Here is an 18537-nt window from a genome sequence, read left to right as displayed (position 1 = left end):
GTTGCAGGACCATCTATTTTGGGGAGGAAGGTACTAAATTCCATAATTAGAATCTGTATGGTAATTTAGGTGCTAACTGCTTTGGCAAGAAATTGAAAAGGCACATGTGTATTTAAGCTGTTTCACTTAGCATATTCACTCTTGTTGGGTTTATTCTTTTTTTCCCCAAAGTAATTGAAAACCTTAAAACATGATGCTCATGAGTCACAGCTGGAATCTCTTGCCGATGCCTCAGTAAACACGTGAGAAAGTGAACTCAAACTATGGTCTTGAGACATTTTGTCATTTGCTGAAGTCTGTGTCCTAGAGAAAGTGTTATAGTCTGAGCTTTCATTTTTACAGGAGCAGGAAAATTCAGATCCGAAACATCCCTCCTCACCTGCAGTGGGAGGTAAGCCAGTGTCACCTGTGTGTTTACCGTCTTCCTGCCCTCCATCCTCATCTTCCTTTTTAATAGGTCTGCAAAACCGCTCTCCCTCTGTGAGTTCCCTGGGGAATTAGAGGTCCTCATACCTCTCCACAAAGCTCCTGCGTGCTCTGTCTTCCTTTTTCAGTATCCTAATGTATGTGATCTGTCACAGCTTTAGGGTTGTGTTCGTCTCTTTTGTTGTGCAAGATGTGTGCTTTGAGCCCTCCTGTTCTGTCCTCTCAGGCACCAAGCACTGACAAACTATGAAACAAAATGTATACCTGGTTTGTGATTTTTCGGTCATGGTTTTGTAAAAGACTTTTTACCTTTCCAAATTATGATTTTGGAAAAATAAAATCAGTGGAAACACAATAAAAATAGAAGATTGTTAGTTTGAGTAGGTTTTTTGTTGATTGTGAATGAGTTGCTATGAGTAATAGTGAAGATATAGTTTCAGAGTTGTAAAACTTCTTATAAGATTGCTACCTTAAAATTCAAGAAGACAGAATGTGAGGAGTGGCCTCATTGCATTATTTAAAAACAAACTGCCCCAATGTTTATTTCCAACCCAAACAAAATCAAAACAGCCTTAAAGGAAATAGAATGTTTTGTCTGACATTTTTATTACTTAAAAAAATCCTTTATTATGGAAAATTTCAAAGTAAAAAAAATATATATCCCACTGCTTTGTAAAATAAGGAGATCCCTAGAGAAAAACAGAAGGAAGAATGGTTAAAACTTGTAAGAAGGGCAAGTAAACCTTGTCCTTTATTCTGCTTGTCCTAAAGCATTGTGCCCCAACCATCACGATGGATGTGATTGTTAACAGTAAGACTCTGAAATTCTGCTGTGTCACCTTAGTGGACAGATTACTTGAGAGCTAATGACCACGTGCAAGTCCCATATATTTATTCATTTTTAACTGTTTTGATGGAAGACCTGAAATATCAATTTAGTTAGATTATTCCTGTAACTGTCCTTGTTTTGTTTTCATTCATTTGCTGGGAGATATCACTATACTATTTTTGTGTGTGTGAATACAATCTTATCTTCCTGTTCTGACATGGGATCTCTCTTTTCCAGGTGCTGGATGGACTTTTGGCTCAGTATGGGACAGTGGAGAATGTAGAACAAGGTATTAAGTGAGCAAATTAGCCTATTGAATTTTGAGTGGGATTGTTATCTGTTATAGGCTGGGTCAACTCCAAAGACAAATAGTAAATTCAAATTCTTTTGAAACAAGCTTTCTCTGTTAGAGATATTCAGATCTTTTTATCCATATCTATAAAATTTATTGTTTCAAAGAATATGACTTTCAGGTTTGGTTTATATATAAAGTATATATATATACATATATTCTGTTAATGTGCTCTCAAACACTGTCAGGCTAGGGTAAGCTTAATTCACTTGGAAGTAATTGAATTTATGCTGTCACAGTTTTCCTTTTCCTGGCTAAGAACAACAGATCACTAGTGTCTTAGACTGAGTGTTTCTTAAGGAGTAGGACTCCTATACCAGAATCTCCCACAGTGCTTATGAAAATGCACATTCCTGGGGTTCACCATAAACTGACAAAGTAAGACTCTTTGGGGCAAGAGTTGATGAATCTGTATTTTAAACAAGCACCCCCAACTGATTTTTGTGTGTACTCAAGTTTGAGAGCCACAGGCTTAGGACATCAGTGTTGGACATCCACAGAAAATATATACCCTTCTTTCTGCTGCTCTCGCTTGTATCATCTAAAACATGAAATGCTATGATTTTAAACAGTAAAAAGTTTTTCTTTAAAAAGTTTATCTTTTTAAAGAAATTGATACCTCACATAGCTCTTTAAGAGTCCCCGAAAAGTAGATTCCAAGCTCCTGATGTGGCAAGCAGTAACATGTGATAAAGATTTTTTTCTTTTTGCCTAAAAAGCAGAATGTGAATGCAGTTATTTACTGACTGTGAAGCCCTGGGAAAAGTCACTTAACCCTCACTGACTCAGTTTCCACATGTATAAAATGGGGAGAATAAATTCTATCCCTTCTATATCACTGAGTAGTTGTGGCATCCAAAGTGAACCTGTATAAAAATTTGTAGGCAACAGAGTCCTATATAATCTCAAGGGATTGTTAGGATTCACTTGGGAATGAATAATCACAGAGAACCAATTGTCTGATATGCAATCTGTTCTATCTGCCAGTATAATTAAAGTAATCATTTTAAAGTAGTAATTATTCAGCTGTTCTCCACTCCATGAATATTAAAAATATTATTATTCAATTTCATGCTGCTGACTGCCCATGCCCAAAGGTGAAGGGAAAGAGCTCAGAAAGAAGACATGATTTACAAGGATTCTGTTTCTCAGTTCTTGTTATTTCCCTCAACATGGAGAAGAAGACATTCTAATAAGGATTGGATGTAGTAGGCAAGATGGCCTCACAGACATGAGCCTGTAAAAGTTACTAGCTAAGACAATCTTATAAATTCAGGACACTGCCATGCGAGGAGGAAATACTGCAGGTCCCTGGGGCAGTGACAGCTCCTAGTGCACCTGTGCCCTGGAGACCATCCAGTTTCCAGCCGCCTCACAACTACAGGATAGAAGTGTTGGGCTTTTGTTTTGTTTTGTTTCATAGGTGATTCCTGATTCAGCAGGAAAATATTTTCAGTAGAGTTTTAAGAAACTTTTTAGAGCTTTTATGTCCAGCGAAATAAATTATTCGAATGGAGCTCAGTTCTTTCCAGAATCACAGAACGGTCTGATTTCCTGAAGACAAAGGTCTTTGAATAACAGAATATGACTAAGAAGTGAGAACAAAATCTGAGAATCTGAGAATCCTAGTGGATAGATTTATTCAGGAGGTTCAAAGCCATCCCTTTCTCCCTTTCTGGGAGTCGACAGCCTCATCTGGAGCACTAGAAAGCAGCAAATAGGAACCCTCTGGTACATTCTGTGTGTCAGCACTGAGAGAGGACGGTTGTGGGCTACTCATCCCCTGTTTTGCACTGTGAGAACTTCTCTGGGTAAGTGTGAATGAGAGGCAGCAAGAACACTCCCGGGCAGAGCCGGGCTGGGCTCAGCATTTATGACGTGTAAATCTCAATATCACCTCTTTCCTGAAGACTGTGCATCCCTTCCCTTTGAAGGTTGCAGCTGTTTTGAAGTTATTGAATAAACAATATTTTTGACTGTGGTCTTTAACCTCTGTGAGAGTCTTATGGAGATTATAAACCAGAAAAATTCATACATCCATCCACACATTTGAATCTTTGGTTGTGGTGGAGGTGGGGGGAGGAGGAGGTGTTCGTGATGGTGGTGGTGGTGGTGGTGTGAGGTTATAAAATTTCTGAAGCTCTAACATGGATCCAAATTAGGAATCCCTATACTACAAGGTTTTATTATTACTTGGAAAGCAGCTTTATCATGGTTTTCTTGAATTAACTCTATCATTAACTTAATATGGTTAACTCCAAGTCTCCCAGTAGCTTAAATATTTTTTAAAAAAATTTTTAGTATTTTATTTATTTTTGAGAGAGAGAGAGCGAGCAGGGAAGGGTCAGAGAGAGAGGGAGACACAGATTCTGAAACAGGCTCCAGGCTCTGAGCTGTCAGCACAGAGCCCGATGCAGGGCTTGAACTTGTGAACGTTGGGATCATGACCTGAGCCAGAGTCAGACACTTAACCAGTTGAGCCACTGAGGTGCCCCATAGCTTAAGTGATTTTTAAAGGGAGGATCTGACTTAGTCATAGCTACTTGTTTTGGGGAAAAACAGAATTTTTGGTTTAAGTTTACTGGCTTAGATTGAGAAAGTTTTCTCTTGACTTCTGAATTTATTTTTAACTTATGATTTTGGAAGAAGAGGCAATTACGAACCAAGATAAGCCAGCTCACAAGAGTTTTATATTAGCCACTCTTAGAGTTTGTGTTCTCTCCTTCAACCAAATGACTTACAACTTTTCTTTATTTATTATACAGTTACTAATTTAACTCAGAGTCATGGAGCTCAGTCAAAGGGAAACAAAAATATTAATAATTCTACTTTGGGAATAAATGAAGAATTAAAATACTTTCTTATTTTATATGTATATCCAGTAATTTAAAAATAAATGCAAACATAACAGACTTCTACCTTGATGGTGGTACAATAAATTGACATAAACTTTTAGGAAAGTAATCTGAGAATATGCATTAAGAAGCATTATGTTCCATTACCCAGTTATTTTTCTTCATGATTTAGCCTAAAAAAGTAATTCAGAAGAGAACACAATTCAAATGATATTTGCAGTAAAGCTGATTTTTAGCAACACGACTTAGAATAGCAAATATTGGGAATAACTCATTTGTCAACAATTGAGGAATGGCTTGTCAAAAATCATGGCACAATTACTAAAATTTTGTGTAGACATTAGAAATGGAAAATACAAACATAATGAGCATATACATATGCACATGCAGTGGTATTATAAGTGAAAATACAGCTTTGAGCTGTATATACAGTTGATTACAGATATGTATATACAATTGATTACTATTTATGAATGCACATGAATAAAGATAGAGATTCAAATACTGTGGAGTTAGGGTGATGAGTTTTTTGTGCATTCTTCTCTAAAGTTAGTCTGTTTACATTGAGCCAGAGGGTGACAGCTTTTTTGTTCTATGACAGTATAGTTTTTGCTTCTTTCCTAGTCAACACAGACACAGAAACTGCTGTTGTCAACGTCACATATGCAACAAGAGAAGAAGCAAAAATGTAAGTGGATTTGGGCTTCTTTCCTTTTAAATTTTTGGAGGGTTGTCTTTGAATTCCAAAAAGATGCCTACCTTTGACCTGCCTGAGGAGCCTCAGGGCATCTGTGCATGCCTTTGACATGTCAGTGTTGCTTTGGGCATTTATAATGGGATGGCTGTTTTTTGGTTGTACAGAGACTTTATCGTGAAAAATGTTGAGCCTTGGCATCAAAACTGAGGTGGGACCTGTGTCTGGACATGGTCACGAATAGAGGCACCAGCTCTGTGACATTCTGTCCTTGGTCCCTGTTGACCACAGAGCTTTTACCTGAAGCTTCCTCCATGCACTATGAGGAAGAAGCACAAGCCTATTTCTGTCCACACTTGGTGAAGAGATCATGAAACACCCATTTTTCCTCTGTGTAATATTAAAAAGGGGACCCATCCCCATGACATCAGCAACAGGGGGAATTGTCTGGGAGTGGTTAGTCAAAGATCACCTGGCTTGGGTTCTCATTCCTAACCTCCATTTACTTCCTAGTCCCCATGCATGAGTACCTTGTTTCAATGATGGTTAATTTTGAGGTTGGCAATTAATGGACATGGGATTGAGTTTTTAAAACAAATACAAGAAAACAAGTTCCTTTTTGTAGGAGGTCCTTAAAGTGAAATGCCTGTCAGGTCATTGTAACTACAGTTATGGTCACACATGTTTCATGCATATGGCATAACCTTGGTTCCACATCCCAGAATTATAGTTTTATTTATTTTTCAAGGTTTCAGCACACATGAAGACATATTTAACCCATCCTCATACCACTAGTCTTTAAGAAGTTAATTTTGCATTGAAAAAGGCAATAGATCATTTGCTGTTGACTTTAGCCACACACATATAAGCAAGATATATGCCAGGAACTCACCTTTAGAGTTTGTATCCAGCTGCCACTTAGGTAGGACCTCCCATAGGTGATATTACTTTGTTGCTTTTATTGAATTCAAAGGTGCTGCTTTGTAATAAATTCACAAACACTAAACATTAATATAGTAGTATAGCATTGTTGTTTTCACATATTGCCAGAAAGCTTATGAAAAAAATGTTCTACTTCCTATATAATTTTAAAAATTCAATAGTGGGATATCATTTATTCCCTATCAAATTGATAAATAATTTTAAATAATACTCCAGTTTTGAAGACTCAAGAAACAAATGCTGTCTTAACTGCTATGGGATAGTAAGTGTTGAAACCTTTACAGAAGCACACTGAGGGGTACTTAATAATATTGGAATTCTGCATTCTTTCTGACCCAGCAATTCCACTAGGAATTTGTCCTGTGTGCAGCTGTAGTTGCAAAAATGCCCACGACACTTAATAATAGATAAATAAAAAATTTTATTATGACATAATAAAAGATTGGATATAGATATATATCTAACGATAGGGAATGAGTTGCAAAAACTATGATAAATCAATAGTGTTAAACAGCCAGTAAAAATTAAATTGCAGGACATTTAGTGACTTGGAAAATGTTTAGAGTGTTAACTCTTTTTTAAAGATTAGAAAATAGTATATGTAATATTAATCCATGTTTATAAATGATAATTATATTTAAGAAAAAGATACAGGATGGACTAGGATTTTTTTCTAATCTGTACTTAACCATTTCTGAATTTTCAGTGATAAATATGTATTATGATCAAGCTGAGAAAAAAAGTGAGTCATAATTTTATACTAGTACTTACAAAGAGTTTTTGATGAGGAGGATACAGCCTCAGGCAGTGGAAAAAAAGCAGAATGCATAGTTGTGTATCAAGTCTGACCAGGCCTATATTTTGTGATAATTTAACTGTTAACTATCAGCTCTGAGGGAGCAAAGCAGGCACCTGCCTTCCTCACCAGGTTCTCCTCAAGGAGTAGTGCTGCTCACGTAGGCAACTAGGAAAGCAGACTGATTGACCCCGTCCACTGGCCTTGAGGGTCTTCTTTGACGTCAGGGTCTAACAAGGCTCACTTGCTGCTGCTGCGTTTCAGAGCCATCGAGAAGCTAAGCGGGCATCAGTTTGAGAACTACTCCTTCAAGATTTCCTACATCCCGGATGAAGAGGTGAGCTCCCCTTCGCCCCCACAGCGAGCCCAGCGTGGGGACCACTCTTCCCGGGAGCAAGGCCACGCCCCTGGGGGCTCTTCTCAGGCCAGACAGATTGATTTCCCGCTGCGGATCCTGGTCCCCACCCAGTTTGTTGGTGCCATCATCGGAAAGGAGGGCTTGACCATAAAGAACATCACTAAGCAGACCCAGTCCCGGTACGTGCCTCCGGGGCTTCCTTTGCTTCCTTCTGACAGGCCCCCTGAGTGCTGGTGGGCCCCAGTCATCCTAGGTGGCTATCGCTTGCATCAGCAGGGGGGCTGTGCTAAATGGGATGGTGGCTTCTCAGAACTACTAACAGACTAACAAAGCTGGGGACTTCACCTTGCTTTCATGCCAATAGCCTAAAGGTCATACCCTGAATTACTAAAGGTTCTTAAAGCGGCAGAGAATTATTCTCATAAGCTTACTAGTGCTTGTGAATATATCAGTTTCTAAAACAGCAGAGGTATGGGGCTGAACTTTGTGGGATCCCAGAAAGCAGTTACCTTAGTTCTTACCTCCTCTCTTGAGCTGGAGCCCTGAATGGTAGTCATTCTTTGAGATCACTTAGGTGGTCCCATAAATAGCTACATAAAAGGAGTAAGTGAGTCTGCTGTATTGAGTGAGAAATGAAGTATATTAGCCTCTGTTTAGTCATCTAAGGAGATGGAACTGGTAGTAGGAGTTGTAGTGGTTTGTTGGTTTTTGTATGTTCTTAAGAACACAGCCTGATGTAACAAAGTACAGGATGCAAAGACCCCTGTTCAAGATTTACCACTAAATGTATAATCTTGGGGAAAAAAATAACTTCTCCGAGCATTAATGTCTTGTTCTTTAAGCCAGGATTATTGTTAGAATTAGGACAGCCAGGCAGATTGAATGAAATAATTGCTATGAAAGCATTTAAATTGCAAAACACCAAGTTACTGGCGAACATGAGTTCCTTACACGGCCTAGTGCACTTTATTCACGTCATTCATTGAGTATCTTGTAACCCGAAAGAGAAAAAACACTGTTTTCTTCAAAGTGTCTGAGTTACTGCCAACTAATGGACACTTACAGGTATGAGTCCTAAGTTCATGATCACAGCAGTGAAATGATGACCTAGTAGAAAGGGGAAGTACTGTCTGCTGTTCCATTTATTTTGAAATCAGCCCTTTCTTCCCCTGCAAGTTTGCTTCACTGCAAAAGTAATTTTTAGTTGTATGTCTTTTTGTTCCAAAAATTTCTTAAAGTGGCTTTAAAAATGCAAAAAGTTTAAGTAGAAGTGTAACACGTTAGTTCTCAAAGTATGTGCCCATTTTTTTTTTACAAGTAGGTCAAAGACTTGGATCTGGGCTTTCTAACAGCCAAAATAAGAAGGGATACGATCAATTATGTGATTTTCAGAGTCAACAAAAACAAGGAGGGCCACAACAACCCCATGGAGTCTGATAAAGTCATCAAGCTTTTGAGCCATTAGTTTTAAGAGCCTGGAAGAAGGCAGGCTGCCAGGGGCAAGGAAACCAAAAACTTAGGCAGAGAGAGGGCATGCCTCTGTTTTTAATCCACACTCAAATATACAAAGCTTGCTTGAATTTGGTGTTTGGATTTGGATTAACATGTGGCTTTTAAAAGCTACAATCAGTGCAGAGACTGGCACCATGCCAGCATGCAGCGTTACCCTACTCCCTTTACCCTTTGCTTCTATGATCATTTGAAAGACTACACAAAATACTTCATTTACCAAACTGGCTTCATTACCAAGTGGGCTCAGTGCCTTTGTCCCACAGCACTCCTGCAAGGAATACTCCCTTCTAAATGAAACTGCAAAGTATTCAAGTTTGGCACAAGACCTCCTGCACTGCTTGCCACCTTATTGAAGAATGGCATTGGTTGCAAACGTGCTAATGACACTTCATGGTCTCTGTCCTTTTGCTGTACGTTGGCCCGTGCGACGCTTTCTCAAGACTAGGATCCTGTCCCAGATGACATTGTATTATGGCTTCTGATTCTTTCCCTACAGGGTAGACATCCATAGAAAGGAGAACTCTGGGGCTGCAGAGAAGCCCGTCACCATCCATGCCACCCCAGAGGGGACCTCTGAAGCCTGCCGCATGATTCTTGAAATCATGCAGAAAGAGGCTGATGAGACCAAATTGTAAGTTTGCATGTAACGCCCAGATCACTTAACAGAGAGTAAGAGTAAGTTCTCAGTCTTTTAAGACAAATTTTTTAAAAGCTGTAATTCTGTTATTTAGTTAAAGGGACCAGAGGACAGATTATTTTTAAGAAATTTGTTCCCGGGGCGCCTGGGTGGCTCAGTTGGTTAAGCGTCCGACTTCGGCTCAGGTCATGATCTCGCGGTCCGTGGGTTCGAGCCCCGCGTCAGGCTCTGTGCTGACAGCTCAGAGCCTGGAGCCTGTTTCAGATTCTGTGTCTCCCTCTTTCTCTGACCCTCCCCTGTTCATGCTCTCTGTCTTTCTCTGTCTGTCTCTCTCTCTCTGTCTGTCTCAAAAATAAATAAAAACGGGGGCGCCTGGGTGGCGCAGTCGGTTAAGCATCCGACTTCAGCCAGGTCACAATCTTGCAGTCCGTGAGTTCGAGCCCCGCGTCGGGCTCTGGGCTGATGGCTCAGAGCCTGGAGCCTGTTTCCGATTCTGTGTCTCCCTCTCTCTCTGCCCCTCCCCTGTTCATGCTCTGTCTCTCTCTGTCCCAAAAATAAATAAACGTTGAAAAAAAAAAATTTTTTTAAAAAATAAATAAATAAATAAAAAACGTTAAAAAAATTAAAAAAAAAAAAAAAAGAAATTTGTTCCCAAGAAGGATACAGTAGGAAATAGATGTTTTATGTTTATAATATGGCTGTTTCTCCACTTACATGTTTCTTTCGGTGACCTGAATGCTTCCATCACCCATTACTAACATCTGTTTGTAGAAACATATAGACCCGTGCTAATGTTGTGCAATGACAGAAATGCTGTATATTTGCACTGTTCAATGTGATAGCCGTAGCTGCATGTTGCTACTGAGTGTTTGAAATGTGGCTAGTGCAATGGAAAAGCTGAATATTTATTTTAATTCATTAAAATTAAACAGTCACATTCATGGCTAATGGCTGTCATACTGGACCGTGCAGGTATGTATGGAATGTACCTTGTCATCAAAACCCATCAGTTACTGTTCCAGAAAACGTTTTTACCGCCGTGTTGCACTCGTGTAAATTTTCCTTAAGTAATAGAAACTGGTATCCAAGTAACTACTCTTCTTCCATCTCCTTCATTCCTTTTCTGTTTTTTACAAAATACTTCTTAGGATTTCTGAGTGTCATACCAATCTGAATGGCAGGTATGGTTCTTACTAAACCCATTGACTTTGTATTGTAAACGAATTAATGATAATGGAATAGACAGCATAACGAAAAAAGTTCTGTCATTTTGGCAAAAATCCATTTATGGGTAGTTTGACAGAGAAGCAGTGAGGGATGAATCAAGTATAAAATTGATTTAGCAAATACAGTAATCTCAAATAAGAGTGTTTTAAAACCAAGAAGATGGAAGTAGTCCTTAAAAGGAAAGCATTGCAAATCTCTTCTTGGATTTCATAAGGGACTCTAACATAGGAATTACTACTTATGAATTATTTACTCTGGGGCTTTCGAAACCCCCCAGATACCATGGCTTAATTTGAATAAGCCCCTCCCCCAACCAGGGTATTGAAAACTTTTAAAAATAGCACCCTTTTTGGTCCCTCAACCTCTGTACAAGCAACTTAGAATATTCTAATTAATCAAAAAGACTGAGTTATAAATTAGATTTTTAAGTTTTTGTGTAGAGCCGACATAGAGTTGGAACATCTTTGAAATTAATGTTTTTGAGTGCCACAGTGTGGTAAGCACTGTGCCCAGAGATGAGGCTGTAACCATAAGCAAGACCCAGTTCTTGCTTTCATGGAGCTTACAGTCCAGTGGGAGAGTCCATTTGCTAAATGGATAGTTATAGGTAATTAAGTACAGCCACAAGAAGTGTGAGAATAGATGGTGGTTGCCTGTAGTTGAGACCTAATCAGGGTTTTCAGAGAACAGGAGGAGATTTTGGGGGCTTCAGAGAAGACCTCCCTGGATAAGGACATTTAAGCTGAGCCCTGAGGGGGATGAGCAGGAGGTACAGGATGTAGAAGAGGGATCCTAAATTTTCTTTTTATTCATTTATCAAGTGTTTGTTGAGCATCTACTATGTGCCGGCACTGTTCTGTGTGCCAGTGAACAAAGCCAACAAAAATCCTGCCCTCTGAATACCTTCTGGTGGAGTTTCTTTTTTACTGTTGATAGTAGCAATGCATCTGGTACATGCCTTTGGTCCTAACTAGCAAAAAAAAACATAACAAGTGACTTTGAAATTAAGAAACAATATTGTTCTGTCACATAATGAGAAGTCCAAAGATGGGTGGCTCCAGGGTCAGTTGAATCATGGACTCAGAGACCCACAACCTTTCTTTCTACTTTATCTTCCTCAGAGGTATCTGATGCTCCCTTGGTGATGACAGGATGGCTATAGTAATTTCAGACCTTGTGTCCCCACAAAAAAAAAATAGTCAAAAGTTGAAAGAGAGGGCATCCTTGTTCCTTCTGTTTTGAACATTTTTTGGTTCAAAAACACATAAAATTTATCATCTTAACCATTTTTTAATTGGGGTATAATTGATAGATAACACTATATTTCAGTTATCCAACATAATTATTGAGTATTTGTATATATTGTGAAATGATCACCACAATAAGTCTAGTTAACCTGTGTCATCATACATAATTATAATTTTACAATTTTTTTCTTGTGATGATAACTTTTAAGATTTGCTCCCTTAGGAACTTTGAAATATTCAATACAGTATTATCTATAATCACCATGCTGTACATTATATCCCATGACTTATTTATTTTATAACTGGAAGTTTGTAACTTTTGACTCCCTTCACTCATTTTGCCCACCCCTCATCCCCTACCTCTGGCAACCACTAATCTGTTCTGTGTACGTATGAGCTTGTGTTTTGTTTTAGATTCCACATGTAAATGAGATTATGCAGTATTTGTTTTTCTCTGATTTATTTCACTTAACCATTTGTAAGTGTACAGTTCAGTAATGTTTTATATATTCACATTATTGTGAAACGGATCTCCAGAACTTTTTCATCTTGCAAAACTGAAATTGTACCCATTGAACAACTCCCCTTTTCCCTCTCCCTCTAGCCTCTGGTAACTACCATTTTACTTTCTGTTTCTATGAATTTGACTACTTTAGAGACCACATATAACTGGAATCATGCAGTATTTGTCTTTTTGTGACTGGCTTATTTCACTTAGCACAATGTCTTCAAGATTCATCCATGTTGTAGCATGCGAAAGGATTTTCTTCCTTTTTAAGGCTGAATAATACTCCATTGTATGCATACATCACTTTTATTTATTCATCCATGGGTAGACTTTGGGTTGCTTTCACCTTCTGGCTATTGTGAATAGTGCTGTTATGAACATGAGTGTGCAAATATCTCTTTAAAATCCTACCTTCAATTCTTTTGAATTGAGAAGTGAGATTGCTAGATCATATGGTAGTTCTATTTTTAATTTTTGGAGGAACCTCCATACTGTTTTCCATAGCAATTACATCATTTTATAATACCAGTAATGCACAAGGGATTCAATTTCTCCATATCCTCACCAGTACTTGTTATTTTCTGTTATTTGGATGGTAGCCAAAAGAATGGGTGTGAAATAATATTTTGTGTTCACAGTATCTCTTTGGTTTTTACTTGCATTTCTCTGATGATTGGTGAGATTGAGCATTTTTTCATATGCTTATTGGCCATTTGTATACATTTTTGGAGAATGTCTGTTCAAGTCTTTTGCCCATTTTTAAAATGGGTCATTTGAGGGGGGTGCCTGGGTGGCTCAGTCAGTTAAGCATCCAACTCTTGGTTTTGGTCAGGTTGTGATCTAACAGTTTCGTGAGTTTGAGCCCTACATAGGGCTTCTTGATGAAGTTCAGAGCCTGCTTGGGATTCTGTCTCCCCCTTCCCCCCCCCCCCCCAACATATGCTATCTCATTCTCTCTCAAAATAAATAAATACACTTTAAAATTTTATGAAAATAAACAAAATGGGTCATTTGATTCTTTTGTTGTTGAGTTGTAGGAGTTCTTAATATATTCTGGATTTAATCCCTTATCAGATATGTGATTTGCAGCTATTTACTTCTTTTCCCTAGGTTGCCTTTTCACTCTGTTGATTGTGTCCTTTGATGCACAAAAGTTTTTAAATTTGATGTTGGATTTTTCTATTTTGATGTTTGTTGCCTGTGCTTTTGTGGTCTCATGTCTAAGAAACTGTTGCTAAGTCTAATGTCATGAAGCTTTCTCCTGTGTTTCTTCTAGGAATATTATAGTTTTACATTTACATTTATTCCATTTTGAGTTAATTTTTGTGTATGGAGTAAGATAAAGGTGTAGCTTCATTCTTTTTCATGTGGATATCCTGCTTTCCCAGCACCATTTGTCCTTTTCCCCACTGTGTTATCTTGGCACCCTTATCAAAGATCATTTGATCATATATGCAAGGGTTTATTTCTGGGTTCTGGGTTCTGTTCTATTGATTTCTTTGTCTGTCTTATTTAATTGTAGAGAGAGAGAAAGCACATGAGCAAGGAAGAGGGGCAGAGGGAGAGAAAGAGAGAATCTCAAACAGGCTCCACACTCAGTGCAGAGCCCAACACGGGACTCGATCGCACGACCCTGGAATCATGACCCAAGCCGAAATCAAGAGTTGGATACTCAACTGACTGAGTCATGCAGTTACCCCTATTTGTCTGTGTTGATGCCACTACCATGCTCTTTTAAATACTGTAGCCTTGTGGGGCGCCTGGGTGGCGCAGTCGGTTAAGCGTCCGACTTCAGCCAGGTCACAATCTCGCGGTCCGTGAGTTCGAGCCCCGCGTCGGGCTCTGGGCTGATGGCTCAGAGCCTGGAGCCTGTTTCCGATTCTGTGTCTCCCTCTCTCTCTGCCCCTCCCCCGTTCATGCTCTGTCTCTCTCTGTCCCAAAAATAAATAAACGTTGAAAAAAAAATTAAAAAAAAATAATAAAATAAATAAATAAATAAATACTGTAGCCTTGTAATATGTTTTGAAATCAGGAAGTGTGAGTTCTCCAACTTTGTTCTTCTTTTTCAAAATTGTTTTGACTGTTCAGGGTCCCTTGCAATTCCAAATGAATATTTCTGCAAAAAATTACATTGGAATTTTGGTAAGGGATTGCACTGAAACTGTAGATCACTTTGGGTAGTGTGGACATTTAAACAATATTAAATCTTCCAATTCACGAACATAGGATGTCTTTACATTTATTTTTGTCTACTTTCTTTCACCAGTGTTATATAGTTTTCAGTGTATAAATATATTACCTCCCTGGTTAGGTTTATTCCTAAGTATTTTATTCTTTATGATACTATTGTAAATGAAATTATTTTCTTAATTTTCTTTTCAGGTTGTTCATTGTTAGTGTATAGAAACACAATTGATTTTTGTATGTTGATTTTATATCCTGCAACTTTGCTGAATGAGTTTATTCTAACAGTTTTTGTTTTGTTTTGTTTTCTTTTGTTGGAAATTCAGAGTTCTCTTTACATAAGATTATATTATCTGCAAACAGAGTCTTTAGATTTTCAATTTGGAATTGAATCAATTTCAATTTTTATTTCTTTTTCTTAGCAAATTGCTCTAGCTAGCACTTCCAATACTAAGTTGAATACAAGTGGTGAAAGTGAGTATCCTTCTCTGATTCCTGATCTTAGAGGAAAGCTTGCAGTCTTTCAGCATTGAATATGATATTCACTGTGGGCTTTTCACAAATGGCCTTTGTTAAGGTAGTTTCCTTCTATTCCTAGATTGTTACGTGTTTTTATCATGAAAGGGTGTTAATTTTTTGTCAAATGCTTTTTCTACGTCAAGTGAGATGATCATGTGGTTTTTGACCTTCATTGTATTAATGTGGTGTATTACATTGATTTTTATATATTGAACCCACCCTGCATTGCAGAAATATGTCCTACTTGGTCATAATGTATCATCCTTTTATGGTGTAATGCTTTTGGATTCTGTTTACTTGTATTTTGTTAAGGACTTTTGTATCAATGTTCATCAGGGATATTGGCCTGTAGTTTTCTTTCCTTGAAATGTCTTTGTCTAGCTTTGGTATTAGAGTAAAGCTGGCCTCATAGAATCAGTTTGGAAATGTTCCCTCTTCTTCAGTTTTTTGGAAGAGTTGGAGAAGGATTGGTGTTAATTCTTTTTTTTTTTTATTTTTTTATTTTTTTAATGTTTGTTTTTTGAGAGAGAGACAGAGCACAAGCGGGGGAGGGGCAGAGAGAGGGAGACACAGAATCTGAAGCAGGCTCCAGGCTCTGGAGCTGTCAGCACAGAGCCTGATGTGGGGCTCCAAACCCCCCAAATCACAAGATCATGACCCAAGCTGAAGTCAGAGGCCTAACTGACTGAGCCACCCAGGTGCCCCTGTTGGGAGGTTTTTAATTACGATTCAGTCTCCTTACTCATTATTGATCTGTTCAGATTTTCTATTCAAGGTTCAGTTTTAGTAGGGTTTGTGTTTCTGGGAACATCCATTTCTTCTAGGTTATCTATTTTGTTGATATACAACTATAAATAATATTCTCTTGTAATGATTTTTATTTCTGTGACATGAGTTACACTGTCTTCTCTTTCATTTCTGATTTTAGATATTTGAGTGTTCTTTCTTTTCTTAGTTAATCTAGATAATGTTTGTCAGTTTTGTTGACCTTTTCAGAACAGTTCTTGGTTTCTCCTTTTTTCTCTCTCTCTCTTTTGCTTATCTTTGCTCTAATCTTTATCATTTCCATCCTTAAATTAGCTTTGGGTTTAGTTTATTCTCTTCCTAATTCCTTGAAGTTGTTGATTTGAAACCTTTCATTCTGTTTCTTTGGGTTTTTTTTTTTTTAATCCATTCAGCCAATCCATGTCTTTAGATTGGGAAGTTTAATTATTTTACATTTAAAGTAATTACTCATCAGAAAGACTTACTATTGCCATTTTGTTGTCTGTAAGTCTCATAGCTTTACTGTCCCTCATTTTCTCTCTTACTGCTTTCTTTTGTGTGTTTTTTTCTTTGTTCTTTGCTTTTTGGGTGTTTTTAGTTATACTTTGAGTCCCTTCTCATTTCCTTTTATGTGTATATCCTATAGACATTTTCTATTTGGTTACCATTGCAATTACATAAAACATCTTAAAGTTATAGCATTCTATTTTAAACTGATAGCAACTTAACTTTAATAATATTAAAAAACTCTGCTCTTTTACAGCTCTATCCCCCCACTTTATTATTGATGTCACATATTACTCTTTATGTATTTTATACCCACTAACAGATTTATCTTTTTTGAAATGTTATTTAAATTCTATGCATCAGAATTCTTATAGTACAGGTTATATTCTATTTGTGTGTTTACTTTTACTAGAGAACCTGATACTTTCATATGGCTTTGTGTTGCTGTCTACTGTCCTTTTTTTCCATTAAAGGACTCCTTTTAGCATTTCTTATAGAGCAAGTGTAATAATAATGAACTCCCTTAGCTTTTGTTTATCTGGGAAAGTCTTATTTCTCCTTCATTTTCAAAGGACGCTTTTGCCAGTTACAGTATTCCTGGTTGATGTGTTTTTCTTTAAGCATTTTGAATATATCATCCCACTCCCTTCTGTCTTGCAAAGTTTCTGTTGAGAAAACTGCTAATAATCTTATGGAAACTCCCTTGTATGTGACTAATCACTTTTCTCTTGCTGCTTTCAGGATTCTCTCTTTGACTTTGGACACTTGAATTATAATATGTCTCAGCGTGGTTCTCTTGGGTTTTGTCCCAGTTAGAGTTCTTTGACCTTCTTGAATCTATGTGTCCATTTCTTTCCTGAGATTTGGAAAGTTTTCTGCCATCTTCAAATGAGCTCTCTGCCTTCTTTCCTCCTCCTGGGATTCACATGAGTATCCGTTAGCATGGCCCATAAGTCCCTTAGCCTTTCTTTGTGCTTTTGGGGGGCTTTTTTCATTCTTTTTTCTTTTTCCTCCTTTAACTTCCTGATTTCAAATGACCAGTCTTCAAGTTTGATCAGTCTTTCTTCTGCCTGTCAAGTCTGCTTGTTGAACCTCTTTAATGAGTTTTTTTGATTTGGTTATTATATTTTTTAGTTCCATTATTTGTTTTTATAGTTTTTTTCTTTGTTGATATTCTAATTTTTTCATGCATAGTTTTCCTGATTTTGTTTAGTTGTCTGTCTGTGTTCTCATTGAGTGTCTTTCTGACAGTTATATAAATTCTTTGTCAGGTAGCTCATAGATCTGCATTTCTTTAGGGTTGTTTTCTGGAGTTAAATTTTGATCCTTTGATTAGGCCGTGTTTCCCAGTTTCTTTGTATGTCCTTTAATATTTTGCTGGGATTTGAACATTTGAAAAAACAACCATCTCTCAGTCTTTGTGTACTGGTTTCATTCAGGGGAAGACCTTCACTTACCAGCCCTGCTTATGGTCTTAGGGATTCTCAAACCTTTTCTCATCTCTTTCTTCCCCTGGTTTCTGACTGTAGAACTGCAGCTCTAACATACTGCTCACCTCTGTTTTCAGTGCCTTCCAAAACTCTAGCACCAGTCTCCTAAGTGCTCCAAGGCAGCAAGACAGAAACCGACCCCTTGGTGGCTCCTAGATAAGACATATGTTGAATATATGGTCAAGTCTTTGGTTTCCATCCCATGGGAGGATTCCTGATAAGAGATATTTCCTCCCATTTGCTCCTAGCTATGCTGCATAGAGGAAGGAGCATGTACAGGCACACCAAATGCTGTAAATTTTACTACTCCTTTTGCTAGAATCCTTTCTTGGTGGCCAAGGTGCTATAGCTTCTCAGCTGATCTCTAGAATTCTCACAGAGGTGTTCTAGTCTCTCTGTTGTTAACTTGATGTCTCTGTGGGGTTAGGAGAACCTGTGGCTTCCTACTCTGCCATCTGGCTGGTGTTCTTCCTTGTGTTTTTTAAGAGCAAGGAAACCTTCCTAAAGTCCTGTAACAGACTTTTCCTCTTACTTCCCTGGCTAGATTTGCCTCATGGCACCCACTTCCAATCAGTCTCAACAAGGGAATATAATTATTATGATTTGGCTTATGTTAATCAGAACTCATGTACTCTGGGATCACCATTTGATACCTAAACAAAATGGCTCCCATTTGTAAAGGGAACAAA

At 37.9% G+C, this 18537-nt stretch overlaps 1 protein-coding gene across 2 annotated transcripts in view; it reads left to right on the top strand.

The window, feature by feature from the left end:
- The window catches only part of IGF2BP2 (insulin like growth factor 2 mRNA binding protein 2), a 158768-nt gene that overhangs the window by 115370 nt on the left and 24861 nt on the right, over nucleotides 1-18537 (top strand). For both annotated transcript variants that reach the window (XM_047099321.1, XM_047099320.1), the window contains exons 3-7: nucleotides 343-391; nucleotides 1493-1544; nucleotides 5087-5150; nucleotides 7159-7431; nucleotides 9261-9395. In XM_047099321.1, the coding sequence (XP_046955277.1) occupies nucleotides 343-391; nucleotides 1493-1544; nucleotides 5087-5150; nucleotides 7159-7431; nucleotides 9261-9395 (573 nt within the window). The remainder of the gene's footprint in view (nucleotides 1-342; nucleotides 392-1492; nucleotides 1545-5086; nucleotides 5151-7158; nucleotides 7432-9260; nucleotides 9396-18537) is intronic.

This window comes from Lynx rufus, unplaced genomic scaffold (genome assembly GCF_022079265.1).
Source record: "Lynx rufus isolate CCGP_SWC_20201006 ecotype Redwood Valley unplaced genomic scaffold, mLynRuf1.p SCAF_5, whole genome shotgun sequence".
In the NCBI taxonomy this organism is placed as follows: domain Eukaryota; kingdom Metazoa; phylum Chordata; class Mammalia; order Carnivora; family Felidae; genus Lynx; species Lynx rufus.
The sequence above is the reverse complement of the archived record's forward strand: the minus strand, read 5'-3'. Positions and strand labels throughout refer to the sequence as shown.